The sequence below is a fragment of the Lactuca saligna genome, chromosome 5, assembly GCF_052625555.1.
Source record: "Lactuca saligna cultivar CGN05327 chromosome 5, ASM5262555v1, whole genome shotgun sequence".
Classification (NCBI taxonomy): Eukaryota; Viridiplantae; Streptophyta; class Magnoliopsida; order Asterales; family Asteraceae; genus Lactuca; species Lactuca saligna.
Window position 1 is genome coordinate 249,876,042 of NC_136421.1, and position 19,931 is coordinate 249,895,972.

At 36.8% G+C, this 19,931-nt stretch overlaps 1 protein-coding gene across 1 annotated transcript; it reads left to right on the forward strand.

Moving 5' to 3' along the window:
* Positions 1-11,767: 11,767 nt before the first annotated feature.
* LOC145047331 (scopoletin glucosyltransferase-like) lies at positions 11,768-13,334 on the forward strand. The gene has a single exon (XM_078995591.1). It carries the CDS (start codon positions 11,831-11,833, stop codon positions 13,256-13,258), a length of 1,428 nt encoding a protein of 475 aa, XP_078851717.1. The 5' UTR covers positions 11,768-11,830; the 3' UTR covers positions 13,259-13,334.
* The last annotated feature ends 6,597 nt before the right edge of the window (positions 13,335-19,931 follow it).

Consider the following 19,931-nt stretch of genomic DNA (forward strand, 5'->3'; position numbering starts at 1 on the left):
GAAAATAATACACAATCAATCACACATGAACAAAACAGTAAATGTTTAACAATGAACCTTGCTAGTAATATAAGACAGATTTCAAGCTACTATGGATATACTTCTCATCAGAATTTGAAGGATTCAAAAAAAAAATAACTGAATGAGAATGACACCTTCAAAACAAGTGCCATTGTCGCTTGAAACACTCTTCTGGACAATATTTATAGTAGAAACTATTTCTTTAATACCCTTGCCTTATCCACTACCATTGGAAGCACCCTGCAAAAGTAAAGGATCAACAAGTTTTTCAGCAAACAGTTTTTAATTACTCCAGGTTTATATACCGTATTTAAATCCATCAATGAATACCTTGCACTTGGCATAAGTTTCTCCAACTATTTCATCCATCAGCTGTTTTCTGGTTTATTTTGCTACTTTTGACCGAATCATTATTCATTCATATACAGAAAAGCTTTTGTTCTTTGTGTGTGAGAGCAATGATGATACTCCCTGAGAATTGTGTTCTTCCATGAGTAGTTCCATCACAGAGAATGGGAAGTTACAACAAGAATTTAGTATCCCCCAATTGTATCTTACAATCACAATGACAAAATTCAAACTGAAACAAAAATAATAATAACAGCAACGGAACATACCCAGAACTGAATATAAACAAAACTTCTTCTCTTTCTTTCCCATAACATGTGATGACAGATCCTACAAACACATACCACAAAACATAACTCATACATAACCGAATCCATAATCTAATTAAAAAAACAGGTCAAACCTAATAAAACTCTAAGTTTAATGAAACAGATGAACTTCACACCTCAAGTAAATGTTACATTAAAACCAACAGGGTTCAAAAATACCTCAAGATTGTGAAATTAGGAAACAAATAGTGGATTCAGACTGGCAAAAAGAAACCTTTTGTCCACTGTCGCCATCGCTTGCGCAGGAGCCGATGAATACATTATACGGGAAAACCACGAAGAACATCATTCTTGATTTCTCTGCTTTGTTTCGAGATTCCGGACGTTTGATTTGCTGAGATCAGACGAAAGAATATTTCAAGTGTTCGCTTCAGAGGGGTTGATATTGGGGTGAGAGGTTTCGGTTTCAAAAACAAAGACGGAAGAGGAGAAGCTAAAGCGTTCGATCAAGAAGGGAAGCAACAAGCTCGGTGGGATGAGATGAACAGTGCAATTGATCATCAGATGGAAATTGTGAGTAGGGATAATGTGGGTTTGTAGAATAGATAACTGAAGAAAAAATGAGAGCGTGAGAAGGAGAACGGCCATGAAGCTTGCTCTCCAACATCATCGTCTTCTTCCGGCTATCACAAATTTCTTGAAATCAATCTATTTTATTGATGGAGGAAAACGATTAAAATCCTGTTAATGTAAGGAAAACAGGTGTTCGGAGGAACCACATTGGAAAAGTTGATGCGAAGAGGAAAACGATTAAGTTTGCTCCACTTTGTAAGTTTGTATTTGTAGTCAAATGAACCGTTTGCGACTAACTGTGTGAAGATCATGCGTTTAATTAGAATCTTATGCATTAATTAATTGCCTATTATTAACTGATCACATTGGATTTTTTGAATTATTTTTTATTTACCAATATTTTTTTGTTTTTAATAATAGTTTTTACTTTTTTTTTATTCTGATTGGGTATTTTATTATTTTATGAATGTATTTTAAATTAATAATTACCTTCTACTTTATTTTTTATTAATAAAAAAACAACTATTGAAAACTAATATTTTTTGATTGGTTAAAAATTTATATAGGTATTGAAAAGTAATATTTTTGATTGGTTCAAATTTTATATAGTAAATAACAATCAATTAGGAAATAAGTTTATGCATGAAAATTATAATTATAATCAAACTTTGGAATTAGTGTGTTTTAAATTATTTTTCATTTGTACTTAAACTTTTATTTGAATTTGATACATAAATTTTGAAATTTAAAAGTTTTAATATATTGCAGAAAAAGTTGTTTGGCGTTGTGGAAACGACAAGGCACAGGGCGATGGGTTCACATTTTCCTTCATAAAAAGGTGTGGGGACAAGATTCGTGAAGACATTTTCATGATTGTTCATTAATTTGAAGAGCACTCTGTTTTAAACTTGGGTAGCAATGCATCCTTTATCACATTGATTCCTAAATGCAATGACCCTGTTAACATCTGGGATTTCCATCGTATAAACCTTATTGGGAGTGTTAGTTAAATTATATCTAAATGCCTTGTCGAGCGACTTAAAAATGCCATGCCTTTGATTATCAGTAAGGCGCAATCAACTTTCGTCAATGGTAGAAGCATTCTTGACGGACCTCTGATGGTGATGGTCACTGAGGCTGTTACTTGGGCTAAGAAAAAAAGAAAATATTGATTTTAAGGTTGATTTTGAGAAGGCGTTTGATACTCTAAATTCGAACTACTTAGACGGTGTGATAAGACAAATGGGTTTGGTGAGAAACAGAGAAAATGGGTTCTCGCTTATATATCTTCTTCAAGAGTCTTTTTGTTAACGGGGCTGCCACACAACAATTCAAACTTCAAAAAGGAGTGTGCCAAGGCGACCCGCTTTCCCCCTTCCGATTTATTATTGCTACAAAAGGGCTTCGAGTTGCTTTAGCGTAAGCTTTAGACAAAGGGCTTTACAAAGGCGTGAACCTTACCAACAATGCCTTGGATGTACACTTAGGGTAATGCCTTGGATGTTCATATTTGCATGTATCATAGATAAAACATAGATCCAAGGTATTTAGGGTTGCATGTACACTTAGGAGTGTTAGAATGCTCAAAACCCAACAATAGCATCACAACAACCTCTGACTAGTGACTACTATGGCTTCTCATAGCATCACAACAACCTCTGACTAGTGAGTACTACGAATTCCCGTAGCATCACAATAACCTTTGACTAGTGAGTACTACGGCTTCCCGTAGCATCACAACAACCTCTAAATTATCCCTCCATCTCATTCTCATGTTACCGCCACCCTGCGTCCACTAGCACATGCTCTGTGGACTAACATAGATAGGTGCCCACACTTATCCAAATTACGCATCATTATTCCTGAAGACAACCGCCATCGCCAAGTCACTCCTCCCCGCTGCAATTCCCATTCTTAAACAATTCCTCCTGATGCCTATACCCAAGGGCTCCCACTGGTATCGTAGATACTCAATACGCCACTTGCAGTCTCAACCCAAGACTCAACATTAATCCGAACTTCAGGTCATCATACTCGGATACCTCGGCAATGACCACAGAACCTCACGACGTACTACCTCAACCCCTTATCTCCTTCTTTCATCATCATACATAGATACACCCACACATTTCCTTAGAATCTCACAACAAATCTTCATTTCAAAACACACCACTACAGAGTATCCCAACTCTCAATTGAAACATGAAGGAATCATCACTGACTCGTAACATATTGGCGACAATCCGAAACTTCCTTCTATACATAGATACACCCACACATTTCCTTATATCGACCCTAAAGTTGTTAAATCAATTCCTGCTCTTTTCGAACCGTACAACCGCCCATACAATGAGCCAAAGTTCTCTCCATTGTCGGACTAATCTTACGAGCCAACCATCTCGAGTTCACTATAATAATTTCGAAGAATTACTAACCACCTCAAGGTCTCCGACCAACAGCTACTTGTCGTGGGGACACTCATCCGTTCGCAAACATGCACTACAAGCATTATCTCGCTCTACGTCTCGCCTCGACCACCAATACCCATGATCTCATGAACCTGCACTGCAAATCTCTATATTCAGTTCTCTAACCGCTTTTGAACAAATCTTAGATCTCCTCAATAAAGTGCCCGGTTCTCCCCCACTTAGGGTTCGAACCATCACCAATTGGAGCACTAACAATCTATCTCACATACCGTTTTCGCCAGAAAAAATCACACTCACTCTTCGAAGGTGCTACGCAACGCTCGATGATCTCCCCGATAGGGAAAAAGCAACTCCAATACCCCGAACCTCAGATGAAAATTTTCAGAAACTTTTCATCATAACTGCCTCTTAGTCATTCAGAATCTCATACTATTCCACTACCAAGAATCTCGATCATCCAGTAAGAACCCTGACTCTCAGTCCGGAAATAATGAATCATCATACTCCTCATCCTCATCTTCTCAACCAATGTCCCATCACATGAATCATCACAAGAACAGGGACTCCATTCCCACACTCGATACCCCTCATAAACAAAAGGACCACCATCCCGACACACTCTTCTTGTTTATCTGATGCTACAACTTAACACACGCCCTACTATACTCAAATAGGGTGCATCCTGGTCCTTAACCATCTCATTCTCCACTGACAACCTGCTCATGTTATATCATTATCTCACGGCAGATATACTGCCCGATACTTTGGTGGACGATCACCATCAATGTTAACCCGCAGGGTGCACTCCCAAACTCTGAAACTGAAATCTCAACACTTCTTACGTCTCCCACAGGAAACGAAAATAGCACTACTCGGGTCACATAACACGACATCTCTACTATCGGTTGATTGCTCAACTCAGGCTGCAATCCTCCATAAGCACCATCTCTACTCATCCTTGAGTCTTGCGACTGCATTTGTCATCTCACCAAAAATCCTTGAATTTATCTCAACCTCCCTCTCAAGGGATGCTTCTTTTGAAACTCATTCAACATGGCCCTTAGGCCTAATACCATGTCACATCCGATCTACACCTAATCCATCATGACAGAATAATCTAGAAAAAGTACAAGCATTATCTACTACGAATCATGATACCCGAACCATGACACCACCTCTCAATCGGTTACCCACCACGGTACTCGAACCATGACATCAACTCTCGGTCTGCTACCAATCATGGTACTCGAACCATGACATCACTTCTCGGTATGCTACCAATCATGGTAATCGAACCATGACATCACCTCTCATGAGGTTCAGCCTCCTCCATGGCCTGAGCCTCCAGCTCAATCTCCCTCTTCCGAGCATTTGCCTGGAGCTTGGAAAATGTTCGGTACATCGAGTTCGCTATGAACTCTCGAATTTCTCTCCTCATAATGCACAAATATCGACTCATGCGTGCCTGCTCATAAGACACATGCTCAGGGAAAAACTTCGCCTTATCGTGAAACATTTGTGTAATCACAGTCACGAACTCCGTCCCAAGCCTAAAGGACAAGGTATCCTGCGCTAACTATTCCCTCTCCACTAGGGAACCTAATTGTCTCGAAACATGGTTGTGAACTTCTTCCAGGTCACTGTTGTAATCTTTGTTGGAGTGAAGTCTTCCGACACAAACTTCCACTAGTCTTTCGCTCCCAAGCGGAGCTGCTTCAGCGCGAACCATACCCTCAAATGTTCCAGACAGGAACAGGTGTAGAAACATCCCTCAACGTCAGACGCCCACCTCATCGTGATTCATCCTGCGAATCTTGTCATCGTTAACTACGCTACTCTCTGGTGTGACGTGTACCCACCATGATGTCTCTGAAACACAACACAAAGATACCAGAGACTCGATCGAATATGCATGCACTCGATCACCCAACCCTACTTGTTCCTTGGTACCCTAAGGATTCTTACTTGGACTGCACATTGATCCAGTGTTTTCAGTAGTACGGGCCCTATACTACCATCCACACCGCATCAGTACTCACCCCAAGTCCTCCTCCTAGGATCCCAGATCACAAGTACTCTACTTCTCACTAACCACTAGCTACCCTTCGGTAGGTCCCTTATAAGCTCTTCACTGCTACCTACTCACTCTCAAGCATCTCATAGCAGTAGTAATCTCCTAGGCTAAGGCATCACAGAACAGGCAACTCTAGTCCTAATATGAATACCTAGCCTACTCTAGCATACCTAGCATATCATATCATATATCATAACACATAACATAAGGGTATTTTTAGGAAATCACCGTTCGTGCACTGACTGATCATACACATTGCTTCTTTCTGCTTTCCCAAATTCTTTTAATTTTAAAAAAAAAATGTTTCTTGTATGAAAACTTTTTCAAATCCCTAGTTTGAGTTCAGATACGCCCAAAGGTGCATCTGAATCCCTCAACCCAAGGCTCTGATACCAACTTGTAACAACGTGAAATTTTTAAAACAAATTTTCATTTTTCAAATAACATATAACTCATTCAATATTCTCAAATCCCAAATTTAACAAATGCCATCATGATAAGACACATCTCAAGATCATAAAATAAATCCTCTGCCAGTGTGTACGGATCATGTCGGCGCCTTGCCGCGATCATCACTAGTACCTGAAACACATAACACATAACACTGTAAGCATAAATGCTTAGTGAGTTCCCCAAAGTACCACGTACAACACATACGCCACTCAAGGCCATAACTCTATGGGATCTTCCAATCCATGTGTCTCAGGGGACTTCCGTCCCAACTCTGGTAGACCTTCCGGTCCTACCCGTATGACCTTTCGGTCCTCATCATCTTGACCTTCCGGTCCATATCATGGTACTCATAACATATCATAACACATACATATCACATATCACATACTCCGCATAGCATATAAGACCTTCTGATCACACATATTTACCACTCTAGGTAAAGTATAATGAAAAGACTCACCTCTCATGATGTCTAGTAATCCTTTTGGCTTGATAACCTCGATCGAGCCTCTTCCTAACACATAAGGCAAACATCTCTATAGAATGGGCAGAAGACCATTCTACTCCTCCCTGACCTCTCTTGAATCAGTATGACCAAACCCTAAGGTTAACTAAAGTCAACTTTAATCAACGGTCAAACTTTGACCAGACTCATCGAGTGCACTCAGGTGACTCGGCGAGTCCATGCTTGTCATCTAAACCTCCTAATGTCTCACTCGACTTGTCGTGTTAACCTGTCACTCGAGGGGTTACCACTGGTCACGAATCGCGGGGCAACCCAACTCGACTCCTTGAGTCCTCTTATGGACTCGATTAGCATAACACTTATGCTCCCATTAGCTTTGACATGTATCAGAAAACAGCTGGACTTCTAGAAGTCAATATTTTATTGACTTTCTTATTAAAGTTCAGATTTCTGATACGGGATTGCTTTGACAAGACTTTATGAAAATTATACACCTTTTCTTAGATAGCTCACGTGTGTGTCTAAACAATTTCAGAACTATGAAAAGGGATGTCGTAATCATAGTCTCAATTGTTTAGACCTTTTCCATTTCTCATGGATCTAGGCCGCTAAAGGCATCTTAAACCATAAAGTTATAAACTTTATGCTTTTTCATGCATGGATAGGGATTAAGACACAAATTAAGTCCATAAGCTCACTTAGTTGCTATCTAGCACTTGCAAGGTTGAGGCTAAACCATCAGTGTCTGATTTTTATGGCTCCAAACACCTCCAAGAGCCCAAAATGACAGCTCATATGAACTGGAACTTCTAAAATTCAAGAACCTCAACTATGGGACCAAAAGATAACATAAAACATCCTAAAACTAGATGTAAGCATGTAATGGTCAATGTTAAAGCTTTATACCTCAAATGAGTCAGAAATGATACAAAACTTCTGGATCTACAAGCCTTCTTCATGTCCTTACTCCTTCTTCAAAATCACCAAATATCACCAAAAATGCTCAAGGTAAGCTCGAAATTCATGCAAGAGGCTTATGGTTCGAGTTTAATACTTTAGCGATAGTGGAGGCTGAGAGAATGAGGGTTAGGAGGGACTAAGGTGTTTAAATAAGGTGCAAATCCTAAAATTTAGGGTTTACATCTGGCCAGCCTACGCCCAACATACACAAAGGCTTCCCCCGATTCATGCCTCTCCAGCGTACGCCGTGTGTACACTATGTATGCCCAATGTACGACCCCCTCCCATAAACATATTATTATTATTATTATTATTATTATTATTATTATTATTATTTGAATAAGCAACAAAAGTACAGTTAATTCTTACATCCATATCTCTCTAGATCAAAATGAGCTACAAGGACCATTGTCATTCTAAATAGTCTTTCTAGGATACCAAAGAAAAAAAAATATTTATATTATATTCCTTCATTTTGATTGAAGTCCTTTGTAACTAGTCATAGCTTATATCTCTGGATGTACCACCCGAATTCTTTTTAGTTATAAATATACAATTTCAACCAATATGTTTCTTTTCTTTAGGCAACTTAACGAGTTCCTAATTGTTTTCATTCGTTGACTTTATTCTATAATTCTTGGATTTGGTCCATTCTCAAGAGTTAGAACAACACATTGATTCATGAGTCATGTTTTTCAACTTTTAAATATGGTTCATCCACTTTTATTCAAAGTCGATTACAATGTTGTAATTTCAAGAAAACTGATTCGTTTTCTATTGTTGCATTATAGACAAAACAAAAACCCTTAAAACTCCAAGATTTTTCCAATCGATTTACTTTCTTTTAACAACATATAGTTTGATACTCATGTATTTAATATTTTTTTCGGATTATTGGGCCTGGGGTGGTTAAATCAACAATTAATGATGAGTTATATGAGTATAAACTCTATAGTCATGATTTTAATGGTGATCGTGATTGAAATGTTATTCTAAATTTTATGGGTAAAAGGTGGATGGTTAAGATCTTTATCATATGATCATTTTGGTTGCAGGGGTAGCTAGAATTTTAGATTAGCATGGGTTAAGATGTACATCGTAAAAATATAGAGGGGAGCTTTAATTGATAATACACTAATACCAATGGCGTTAGGGGGGGGAACACCCACTAGCCCCCCTACTGGCTCCGCTCCTGTTTGGTTGGATTCTTATTCTTGTACCCCCACTTACGTTAATAAAATCCTGAATTTAGTGGGTGTTTAGGAGTTCTTTTTAAAATGACTTAATAATTTATTGATTTTTCAGAAAGCCAATAAGTTAATAAGGTGTTTGGCAACACTAACTTAATAATTTATTGACTTTTCAAAAAGCCAAGAATTCATGGCTTATCAAAAAGCTCATAAGAACTTTTAAAAGCAATCCCAAACATGCCCTCAGACCATTTTCATATCCGACGAATCTGGATGTCTATTCATGTAACCCTATTTTTATGTTCTTCGGCTTTTATACTGATCAATGACGATGAAGATGATCATCAATGTTGGAGCATCCATAACTTTAGTAAGCTTGTTGATTACTAACGCTTTGTAGGAGCATAAAAAAGAGAAAAGAACTTAACTGAAGCTTCATTTGATCAAGCGTCGGCCGAAAGGGATGCAAAAATATTAAAAAAGAACCTTGGCGCCAAAACTTCATTTAGCCGACACCATGATTTCAGTAAGCTTTTGGGAGAGAAAGAGTTAGGCAGTGTTGATCGGAGCTAAAGAAGCATCGATAATTGTAGCCGTTGTTACGTAAGTGAACGAGACCCAAGTAGAGATGGAAGACAAAGAGGGGAGAAAGAGCGGTGCGTAGGTGTGTCCTTGGATTTGGATTAGGTTTTTCTATTTATTAATCAATTAAATTACACATTAATAAGAAAAGAAACATAAATAAAAACAAGGATGACTTTAACATTTCATATGTGTAAGTCGACCACAAGACTATCTTCAAAAGAAATTACATAGTTAGGTTGTTGGGTATGCAAGTCACCCTTATGAAATTGGTGCTTATGTGGCAAAACATTACATGGCCTGCACGCCATTCCGGTGTGGCTTGGTCGAATGTGGTCTGCACAATGTCATGGCATGCAAGAAGCATTTTTTTTATATTTCTTCAATGTATAATACAACATGCATATAACAAAATTATCAGTATGATGATAGGTATTTTCTAGAAAAATGCTAGGGAGGTGGTCATGATCTTTGGTTTAGTGGTGTTATATTATACCTTACAACCTTAGCAACCATATGGTTATAAAAAAATAGATCGAGAGTGCAACCTTTGAAATAAAATTTTATTATGATGCTAATAATTATGCTACTTTAGAAAACGTATAATGTAACACGTTTTATTTTTCCTAACTTGCTTTTACTTTGCGTCTAGTCTAAACCTTTAGAAGAGCAAGAATTTAGGTATTGGAGTTTCTAGAACTGAGGTATCTTCTATGGCTCGTTCATTGAAATGTCATGAAGGTGAACAATGAACTTTTGTTCTCTTATCTTGGTATGCTAGTGGGTGGGAAGTCTTCTAATGTGTCGACTTGGGTTCCTCTTATTGACAAGTTCCAAAAAAACTTTCAATGTGGAAAGCGAGAACTTTATCCATATGAGGGAGACTAACCTTGACGAGGTCTATTCTTGGTAGCCTTGGAACATTTCTCTTTTCGCTTTATAAAGTCCTTAAAAGGTAATTACAAAGCTTGAAAGTATTCGTAACGGGTTCTTTTGGGGTACTTCCTCGGGTAAAAAAAGCTCACATGGATTGCATGGTTGAAAACCATGAACTACAAAGATTTAGGGGGCTTAGAGATTGGAAGCTTCCAAGCGTTTAACCTTGCTCTAATCACATAGTGGTGGTAGCACTATAAAGATGATACATAAAGAATTTGGAAAAAGGTTATTACTTGCATTTATGGGGATCACGGGGGGTTAGGAGTGACAATACCATTAGGGAAAAGGAATATAGTTTGGGGCAGAATAAGCAATGTGTGTAAGGATCTAGAGCCTTTCAATATTGATCTTAATACACTTTTCTAAAGAAGCAACAATTTTGGTGGTAATTCCAATGGTAGTAAGTGGTGTTGGTGTCTTGTTGTTAGTGTCAATTTCAATATATATTCGCTTAGAAAAGAAATTGACAAAAACAATTTCCAATGGTAGTAAGTGGTGTTGGTGTCTTGTTGTTAGTGTCAATTTCAATATATATTCGCTTAGAAAAGAAATTGACAAAAACAATTTAGACTAACACTGTTCCTAGAAAATCAACATTTTCATATGGCATGCAAGACTTGGTAGACTACCGACAAGGGATAACCTTGCTCCGAGGGGGGGGGGGGGGGGGGGTATTCCAAACACGTTATGCCCGATGTATAATGTTTTTGAGGAGAATGAAATCATATATTTAAAGATTGTTCAACAACTCAGGAGTTGGGAGCACTTCTACCAGTTTGGTGGAATGATGCTCCCATGACAATGACTCTTTGGACAACATCATTGGAATTAACTCAATCCACAAAAAAAAAAGAAGCAGAAAGAAATATATCGCGGAGGCGATCTCTAGGGCCCTCTTATGGGTTATATGGATGTAAAAAACTCATTTCTTCTTACTTTTGATGTCAAAGTTTTAGGGTTTTTTTGGCTTAAAAATAGAGCTAGATGAGGAGTTCATTGTTTTGGGAATTATGGGTTGATAACCCAAACTATTATATCTAATTCCAGCTTCTTGTTGTTTTTTAATAAAATCTTGCTGTTAAAAAAAACATGCATGCTATTATATTTAGAACTGTATTGCAAATAAATTATTATTCTCACAAAAAAAAAAAAAAAATGCAATATCAACTTATACAAACTCTAATAGATATGATTTACCAGGATTAACTTCATTATCAATTATGATATTTTATATATTGGTGTATAATGTATAAATATAACGCTCTTATCAAATTTAAGATATGAAAACAAATAAAATTTGTAGACGATGATCGCGGATTTTATGGGTGATGATATTCCAAAGGATTATAAGAAAACGCCAATATTGACCAGGATCTATGCAGAAAAACTGGGGTGAATATAATTTCTTGAAACTTCAAATATAAAAGTAAAAGAAAAAGACTTCCTTATAAAAGGAAACGTTTTTCATTTGAACGTGTCTTCTATTAACATCCCTAATAGATAACACAACAGAGATTCGATCAGCCATGGCCAACTGTCATGTAGTCTTCTTCCCTTTCATGGCTTACGGCCACACGATTCCGATGGCCGACATGGCTGTACTCTTGGCCTCCCGCGGCCTAAAAACCACCATTATCACCACCCCAACAAACGCACCTCGCTTCTCTCGATCAATCCAAAAAACCATCAACTACGATCACCAAATGGAGCTCCATATCATCCAATTCAAAGACGCAGAACTGGGTTTACCGGCCGGAATTGAGAACCCCGATCAACCCGTTTCTGATGAGTTCTTATCCACTTTCTTCGAAGCCATTTCAATGCTTCAGGAGCCCGTCGAGCAATTTATTCGAGAATCCCACCCGAATTGCATCGTTGCAGACATGTTTTATCCATGGAGTACTGAAATCGCAGCCAAATTCAACATCCCCAGAATCGTTTTCAATGGAACAGGGTTCTTCCCACAGTGTGTTGCAAATGCGGTGGGACTAATTGACCATGCAAAAAATGTTCAATCTGATTCGGAGCTTTTTATCGTCCCTCATCTTCCCCATGAGATAAAGCTAACTAGAAAGCAACTGCCTCATTTTGAGTCAGAAGCCTTTAAAGGTTTCCTGAAGGTGTTGATTGAAGCCATGGAAGCAGAGATCAAAAGTTATGGAGTTATTTTTAACAGCTTCTACGAGCTTGAGCCAGAGTACGTTCACCATTATCGTGAAGTGATGAGCAGGAAAGCATGGCATATAGGACCAGTTTCGTTATGTAGCAAGAGCACAGAAGATAAATCCGAAAGAGGGAAGAAATCAGCCATTGATGAACACGAATGTCTGAAATGGTTGGAATCCAAGGCACCGTATTCAGTTGTTTACGTAAGCTTTGGAACGATTGTGAAAGTTTCTCGCTCTCAAGTTTACGAGATCGCTATGGGGCTTGAAGCATGCAAAGAGTATTTCATTTGGGTCATCAAGAACGAACACGAAAAGTGGTTGCCGGAAGGATTTCAAAAAACGACGGCGGCGAACGGAAAAGGGTTGATAATAAAAGGGTGGGCGCCTCAAGTTTTGATTCTTGACCATGAATCTGTCGGCGGATTCGTTACCCACTGTGGGTGGAACTCCGTGTTGGAGGGTGTCACCGGTGGTGTGGCTATGGTGGCTTGGCCGGTTATGGCGGAGCAGTTCTATAATGCGAAACTGGTGACAGATGTTTTGAAAATTGGAGTTTCGATTGGGGATGTGGAGTGGAGTGCGACTTCAAGCTGCGACGGTGTGGAGAGGGTGGCGATTGAGAAAGCGGTGGCGAGGGTGATGGGTGGTGAAGAAGGAGATGAAATGAGAAGGCGAGCTCAGGTGCTGAAAGAAAAAGCGACGGCAGCTGTTGAAGAAGGTGGATCATCATACTCCGATTTAAATGCTTTCATAAAAGATATAAAAATATTCAAGTCCGACTCATAAAGAAAGAAAATGTTATTGAGTAATTGATAATTTGATATATAAGCTTTTTAATGATATATTTGACAATTAAGTGTAACATTAAGTAAAATATGTTTAGATCTAAGAAAATGTATTTTCATGAATAAATTATGTGATGAAGAAAACAATTTATTTTATTTATATAAAATATAGTGTACACGTTATATGATAAAGAAAAGAAGTATTAAGTATGTAATTATAAAGTTCAAGAAGTCAAATGTTGCTCATCAAAGTCTCCGGGAAGGTTCCATCTCATTGCGTGTTGCAACGCTTAAAAGTCAAAGCTTATGTTTTAAAAGAATATTTACGTAAATTTAAAATTAATTACAAAAAGATGTAATAGAAGTTTTTACATGGTGTAGACAATTCGTTTTATAAAGATATAAACAAATCTGTTTATTCACCGGTAGTGACCACCTTATTTTGATTTGCTTACCGGATTTTTTTTTACTAGATATTGAAGTTCTTTTTAAAACTTAAAATACACAGTTGTTGCTGTGAGTTGCAGAGTCAGGCCTCGTTCATCGGCAGTGCGTGTGTCGAGGGAGGGGTTCACCAACGATATGCAGGAGAAATGATGGATTTATCTATGGTACTCTATCATCATTCTCTAAGATGGAATTTTATATTTAGTTTTTGTGGTTTGGAAAAAACGATTTCCCAAAAAAATTGGTTGTGAATGGAAAAACAATGGTGCCTAGAAACAATGGAGACAAGTAGGTGAAAAGAAAATTTTACATTAGAAGAAAATAATAAATTCCATTTATGATATCAATTCTTCTTTTTCCATTTTCCCAAAGCCACTTTCCTTGCATTTTTTACAAAAAAAAAAAAAAAAAAAAAGGTTTTTTCCCCAAGTTTGTAGAAGGTCTGTAACACTTATATGTAATTGTAGGGGTAACATGCCGGAAAAATCACAATATAATGAAAAAAATTTGATTCACTATGCTGATTTTTTTTAGAGATAACACAGACTACCTCGAGCTCCTACTAAGTTCCGTGAGTGGTCGGTAACACTTTTCATACTTTCAAAGGTGATCTATTCAATGTTACTAATGCAATCAAAGTTTTTTGGCGCCGACAAACCAACAACAAAGATGAAAATATTGATATATCATTATAAACAAAGTATAAAATTGACTTAAAATATAAATAAAGTTAGGCAATCAGAGAAAAAAATTATTTTTATTTGCAAATGGTCTGCTTTAAGTATCAATTTACCTCAAATATTCCAAATAAATGTTTATACATTATCACATTTTGTGTAACTTGAAAATAATTTCTTCAAACTCCTTATCTTTTGGTTCTTTCCTAATACTATAGTATTCTGAACTTATATTCAATAACATAATTTGATTTTCCTGGAGAATATCAACAAGTTTAAGTATGTGTTTGGCATATGGTTTTTGAGAGCGTTTAACATTTAGTTTTTAAGAAACATGCTCGAAAAAAAAGCTTCATTCTACAGTTGAAACTTTTAACTTTTGAGAGTTTTTAGCTTTTGTGTTTTATCTAATTTTACATATTTAAAATCTAAAAACAACTTTTTCCGACCACTTTTGCACAATTAAAAGTTGTAGCTTTTGACTTTCACTACTTGCTACCAACTTTCAACTACTACCAATTAGCTACTTTTGCCAAATCGACGTAAGAATCAATTTGATTTTTTTAGCAAAATGTCAACAAGTGTTTTTATCACCTTGAATTAACTTAAGTATATGTTTTTATCACCTTGAATTAACTTAAGATCGATATGTGCTAATAAGAAAGATCCAGTTAATTCTGGTAAACCAGTCTTGTCTTAGAATATAAGATGATCAACAAAGTGCTCAATATGAAAAGGATAATAATAAGTATGAACAATGTAAAGTGATTTTAGAATAAGAAGGATGTAAGAGAATGATTGACTGGATGATTCTTGATATAAGTGAAAAAGGTGCACATTCCACACTTTGATACAAAGGATGACTACTTAGATAATCAATGAGTAACTACAAGACAAAACTAACAAGGTGCGCATGGATTGAGAGACACCTGAAGATCAATAGACTATCACAACTGTTGTTGTTGATCTTGTCTCTTGTACAACACTACAAAACAATAAGAACCGTAGAAAAAAACTACTTTCAACAATAAATGCAATACAGACACAAAATACTTCAAAACTAAGATGTATCTTAGACATATCTTTACTTTAGAATAGCTTCACTTCTGATGTGATCTTGACCTCGGAAAAATGCTACCTCAGATCGCATAAGGATCACTTTTCTTGTATCAACAATCTCCTCTAAGTGTCCTTAGCAATCTTTTGACTTGCCATTTGGGTTATTCAAACACAAACAAATAAGCACTCTGGAGCCAGCTCCGGACTTCAATGTACCATTGGAGATGCTCAATAAATTTCTTCTTGATGTGTTCAAGGGAGTCACTCTTGGCAAAATTCTATATGAACTTCTGAAGAATCTTGGTAGGAAGGAGATTTTTGTCAAGAACTAGAAAAAATCCCTTTTGATTGGACATTTTATTGAGATAGACATAACCAATTTCTAGTTCTTCAATTAGTCATTCGGCCGAGATTTAAGCTTCAGGTAGCTCAGTGGTAATTTTGGGCAAGAATTTCTCAGTTCCAAACAAATGAGCAAACTCCACATCGGATCTGCAATATTCGAAAATGTAGTCCTTGAGAAAGCTGATTGCGGAGTTGTAAGCTCCAATTCTTGATTCATTTATTTGATGTTCTCTAAGATGAGAAGCCATATTGAGAATTTTGTTTGGATTCATCGAGGGAAAGTCTGCGTAAGTGATGATGATAATCGATTGCTTTGTTCCGAGATAAGAAGTATTTGTAGAGAAGACAATCGAGTTCAAAATTTCGTTGAACCGTTCTACCAGGACCACAATATTGGTAATTCTTTTCCGAGACCACACTTCATTTTGAGGTTGTGCCTTGGTGGAATAGAAGGTACTAAATTTCTCGTACTCAGTTTTGATGATGCTTTGATAATTATCTGATGAATATAAAGGTGACAACTTGATGTAGTAGCATTCACAATGAGAGATTGGTAAGTTAAGTTGGTCCGCATATTTTGTGAGAAGATCAAAGTATATGAAGGGCAGAAAATTGATGTCGTAAAAGAATGCTTCTTGGTAGAGAGGAGATATGCCCATCATTGGATTGGGATTGTCTTTTAGAGCTTCGATCCGGATGCTTTATTCCAATGCTTGGTATAATTGTGCTTTGGACCAGCTCTCCGAATTTTTACACGACTTCACTAGGCTGCTCGATTCAAATACGACCCTTTTTTTTTTTATTAATCACCAAGAGTAGAGATGGTTGAGATGATTTGATGACTTGATTGAGTAATAAATAGCTCGAATGGAGGAGGAACTAAGGGTTCTTCAGGAATTTCATCAGGATTCCTGATAGGAGATCTTTCATCAATTTGAACAATCCTCGAAGCAGGAATTGGATGATACATTGGTTGAGTGTCTCTGAAGGCATCAATTGTCAACTTTGTTTTGAGCTTAGCCATGTTGCGGCTTCTTTTGCAAGCATCTGCTAGAGTTGATGGCCAAGAACCTGATTACTATTTCTTCTTCTCTTATCCTGAAAGGATTTTGGTGATGACAAGTTGTTCCTTAATAACTTTAAGTCCAAGAATCACGTCGTTTACTAAATCATTTTCATAAACATCATCTTCTTCGAAAGTATCTGTTAGCATGATTTCTTCATCAGAGTCTTCATCTCAGAGCGCAAATTTCGAGAGTGGTTTCCATTGAATTGATCTCTCTCCCTTTTTGCATGGGATGACCTTGCCTTCGATGTAAGCAATGCATCTGATTTCAATGTGTCTAACGAATCAAACACCCATTGAAAGCTCATGTTGATTGCTTGGAAAGTGAATCATAAGCATCAGACATTGGAGCTTGAGCTTTGAGATGATTGACGATTTCATCGAGAATGATGAGCATCTCATCAAATTTGTGGTTCGGAGTATCTACAAGATGTTAGACTGAACGAATAATTTTGGTAAGCGTCTCCTGCATAACCATATTCATGGCATCCTTATGATGAATTTCCATATCTAACCTCTGTATTTGTTTCTCATGTCGAACATGAGTCTGCTTGATAAGGTCGTTAGTAGCAGTAATCATTTCTTCATGGATTTTAAGCATAATGAAGGTAGTGGAGATGTAATGATCGAGGATGTCATTGTATTGTTCCTAAACTTCTTCAAAATGTGCTTTAAACGAAGAGTGACAGCTGGTATAACTAATTGTCTATGTCAAGTTCTGAGGGTGCAACAACTTTGATTTCAGAAAGATATTTTAGTACAAGTTCAAGTTTTAAGTCAAGACTTGCGACCTGCTGAGTAACCTTGTCAACTTTAGAGTTAGCAGTGGGGATGTTATGTTGGAGTTCCAATAAGGCAAATGGATCCGTAATGTTTTCTATAACAATTAAGAGTCTTCCATCATTAATTGTTACTAGTAGTTCAGTTTGACTCATAAAGAAAAAAACTTCCCATATTGAAGGATAATATAGAAAGTTTAGTCGAAAATAAAGTAATCAAAAAGTTAAAATGGTTAGCGTATTTGGAAATACGCAACCTAATGATCCCAAAAATTAAAAACGTCAAGAAAATCTAACTTTGATTGGAATAATTATGATTTATGAAGAATAGAAACCAACCACTTTAATAACACTATTGACGTCGAAAATAATAAAAGTAGAACGGTTGAGTTTCGACTAACACTACAAAAAGGAAATTTGTAGTAAAGCATGAGATAAAAACTTGGGAAGAAAGAATGGAAAAAATGGAATTCGTATGAAGAAGATATGATTTTTATATGTAGGTTAAAAATGAAAGTTAATATTAGAAGATGCAACCTCACAGAAAGTTATAGTTATAGGAAAGAGCTACACAAACATATGAAGAGGGTAAGAAACAAAGCTCATATGAAGAAAATATGATTGTTTTAGAAGAATTAAAGGGTGTGCGTCAATGTACGCGCCATGCCCATCACGTACATCTGACCCCCAAGTTCGTCGAAGATTTGGAAACGTGGACCACTAGAAGGGTGACACGTGGCAAATTTGAATGGGCCACGAAGCACATGCACGCCGCGCAAAAGAACGCTTGGCACGCACTAGCACTATAAATAGAGGTGCTTTTTTCCTGGTTATTTATCTCAAACCAACCTCCAAACTCTCTCTACATACTTCAATGCCCTCTCGATGGCAAGAAACTACTGTTGCAACAATTCGGGCATTTCTCAATATGTAATTAGAGTTAGTTCACGACACCTATTTTTTTGTTTTAAAATGTTTTTGCGTGGGGGGGGGGACATGCTTAACAATTGATTTTATAAAAATATTTATCTTATAAATATTAAGTCATTTTATTATAAGCAATATACCTTAGGATAGTATAAATGTAGATACTATGCCTAGATTTAAGCTATGATATGTGTCTAAAAGATATGATGCCTGATAATATAGAAGTAGGTAATATACCTAGATATTATAATGACCAAATCCCTAGTAAACTTTAAGTACCTAGGAGCAAGGTTGTAGAGCTCGTTACTCGGTACCTGTTCAGCCGACTACCGAGTAGTGAGTACTCAGGGAGTACTCAGATTTGGAAATTTGTGTAGAAATATTTTCTGGGAAATTATATATGTCAAAATCATAAGCTGATTGAAAAATATAACAAAATTGGATACATGTGAATACATAAAAAATAAAAAACACATAATGGTTTCACTTTGTGAATAATTACTGAAAATTTAAGATATATATGTAGTAGTAAACTAATAATCACATGTGTGTGTGTGTTAAATAATAAATCATTAAGTATATTATACATATTAATCACCAATCGGGGAGTACTTGGGATTATGTAACTCGCCACGACAAGGGGCAGTAACAAGTACTCGGATGAGTAATCGGACAACTCGGCGAGTTTTACAACACTTCCTAGGAGTTATGCCAGACAAGATTTACGATATGCATTGTATTAAGTGTTACGCTGCCCAAATATTTTGTTAAAATAACATAATTAGGGTCTCTCTCTCTCTCTGTATATATATATATATATATATATATATATATATCAGATAATTGTAAGATCATAAATATAATTATCAAATACACACACACACACACACACACATATATATATATATATCAGATAATTGTAAGATCATAAATATAATTATCAAATACACACACACACACCAATACGATGCTTCTATAATCCTAAGGCCTCATCACTTGCCCGACCTTCAAACAGGTAGAACCATACAGTAGCACAAACACATAATCTAAATGTTGAACTCTACAACTAATGCCTTGACATACAGATTTCCTAACCCATATATCCCTGAATATAGACCTTGCACGGATACACTCGCGATTCCCAACGCAAGTTTTTACCAAAAGCCCACTTGGAAATGGCGACTAATAATATCTTCTTATAGACCCTTCCCTAAAACTGATGAGCATTCAGTTGTAAGTCTACACCTAGTCCTTGACTAGAGAAACTACCAGAAACATGAAAAAATAATTCTCACAACATATTGATCGTGAACTTTACCCAAAACCAAACCATATCATGTACTAAAACCTTAATAACCCTTAACACTCTGCTGT